This window comes from Mus caroli, chromosome 8 (genome assembly GCF_900094665.2).
Source record: "Mus caroli chromosome 8, CAROLI_EIJ_v1.1, whole genome shotgun sequence".
Lineage (NCBI taxonomy): Eukaryota > Metazoa > Chordata > Mammalia > Rodentia > Muridae > Mus > Mus caroli.
The window spans coordinates 9,273,442-9,274,866 of record NC_034577.1 but is presented as its reverse complement, the minus strand read 5'-3'; the positions used below and the strand labels follow the sequence as shown (position 1 = coordinate 9,274,866).

Below are 1,425 nucleotides of genomic sequence, written 5' to 3'. Positions count from 1 at the left end.
GCCTTACTTTTCCACAGCAGATCTCTTTTGGGACTTGGACTGATAGTTCAGGGCCATCTTGGTCTCCATGCCTGTGTAGATAGCCACACCTGGAAGCAGAAGANTCTGTGAGATGTCTGCCCACAGGAACAGGCCACGTTTCTAACCTAACCGGCAAGCGAGTCTCCTGAGCTGGCTGGATTCTTCACACTGGGACGTTGCTTGCATAGGATCTAATCTGCACTGTATATCCTCTATATTCTTTTATAGTGCAAATGTCAATACATTGGCAGCAGGGTACTACGTATATCTTAAAAGTTATTCCAGTACAGCCAAACAGGAAGTAGCACTGCCAATGGGAGGAGCTAACAGTGATGTGCAGACTTAGAGAAATGGCCTGCATTCCAGTGCTCCGTGGACACAGTCACGGACACAGCTTCACATCCTGAGTCACNCATTAAGGTCTTAACAAGCCGTAGCCTTCACTGAATGTTACACAACAACATTCATCTCTTAGCAAAAGTTGCCCCTGCACCAAATCCACACCCGCAGTACTTTAAGGCACTTAATGGCCTCTCAGGGAGTTGTGAAAGAGTTTAGCTTGCTTAGTGTGTCCTGGAGTTTACAAATTAAAATATTTACCAAAGATCTTCTCTGTGTTTTTGAGTGTGGCTCCTCTGAGAAGCAGGTTTTCTGACCCCAAAGGCCTGGAAGACAAGGAGACCAGAAGCGGTAAGATACAGTGGAGAGGTGGAGGGTGGGGAGTGTGCGAGACTGAAAAATCAGCCCAATCTTCCCAACAGGAAGCTGTGTAAGTGTGCACTGCTCACTGGGGAGATGCGCACAGTCCATCTGCATAAGCACTGGGCTTCTCTGAGGTGGAGACATCATCTGCTGACTGGATCAGCTCTCTGTGCCCCTGACCTGTCACTCTCAGGGACTGAAGCGTCACAGTGACACTGGAGAGGCCTCCAGGAAGTAGGCCACCTCCAACTCACTCTCACATAACCAGGAGCTTGAATGTTTCAGTGACACTCTACCAGAGGTCACAGAGTTCGCCTATCTGTGCCACCTGCCACGCCAGGGGACATCAGAAATGTCACTGAGATCTGCTACAAAAGAGACCTGAAGGCAGGGCCAGCAACCTCTCCCAACACACCTCCACTGAGAGGTGGCTGGGCTGGGGACCTCAGAATGATCTGAAAAGGCTCAAACTTTGAGCTCCGCTCACCCTTCAGCTGATTCTCACCCACCGTCAGGCATGGAGACTCTGACTTGGTGTAAGCACGTTTTTNAGTGTAAAGGGAGGCTGGGACTCTAGGCTCAATAATGGAAGTTCAGCATGCAAAGACTATTTGCAGGTAGTGGCTGGCTGTAAGCCTTCCCTCTGAACAGTGAAGGACAATTCAAAGGAGTGAACTAAACATGCAAATTCTAGTACTGCTC

The 1,425-nt window shown here is 49.2% G+C and overlaps 1 protein-coding gene across 5 annotated transcripts in view; it reads right to left on the bottom strand.

The window, feature by feature from the left end:
* Atp11a (ATPase phospholipid transporting 11A) overlaps positions 1–1,425 on the bottom strand; it is a 54,513-nt gene that overhangs the window by 44,501 nt on the left and 8,587 nt on the right. For all 5 annotated transcript variants that reach the window (XM_029480365.1, XM_029480369.1, XM_029480367.1 and 2 more), the window contains exons 5-6: positions 622–686; positions 8–89 (exon numbers count right to left, since the gene is read on the bottom strand). In XM_029480365.1, the coding sequence (XP_029336225.1) occupies positions 8–89; positions 622–686 (147 nt within the window). The remainder of the gene's footprint in view (positions 1–7; positions 90–621; positions 687–1,425) is intronic.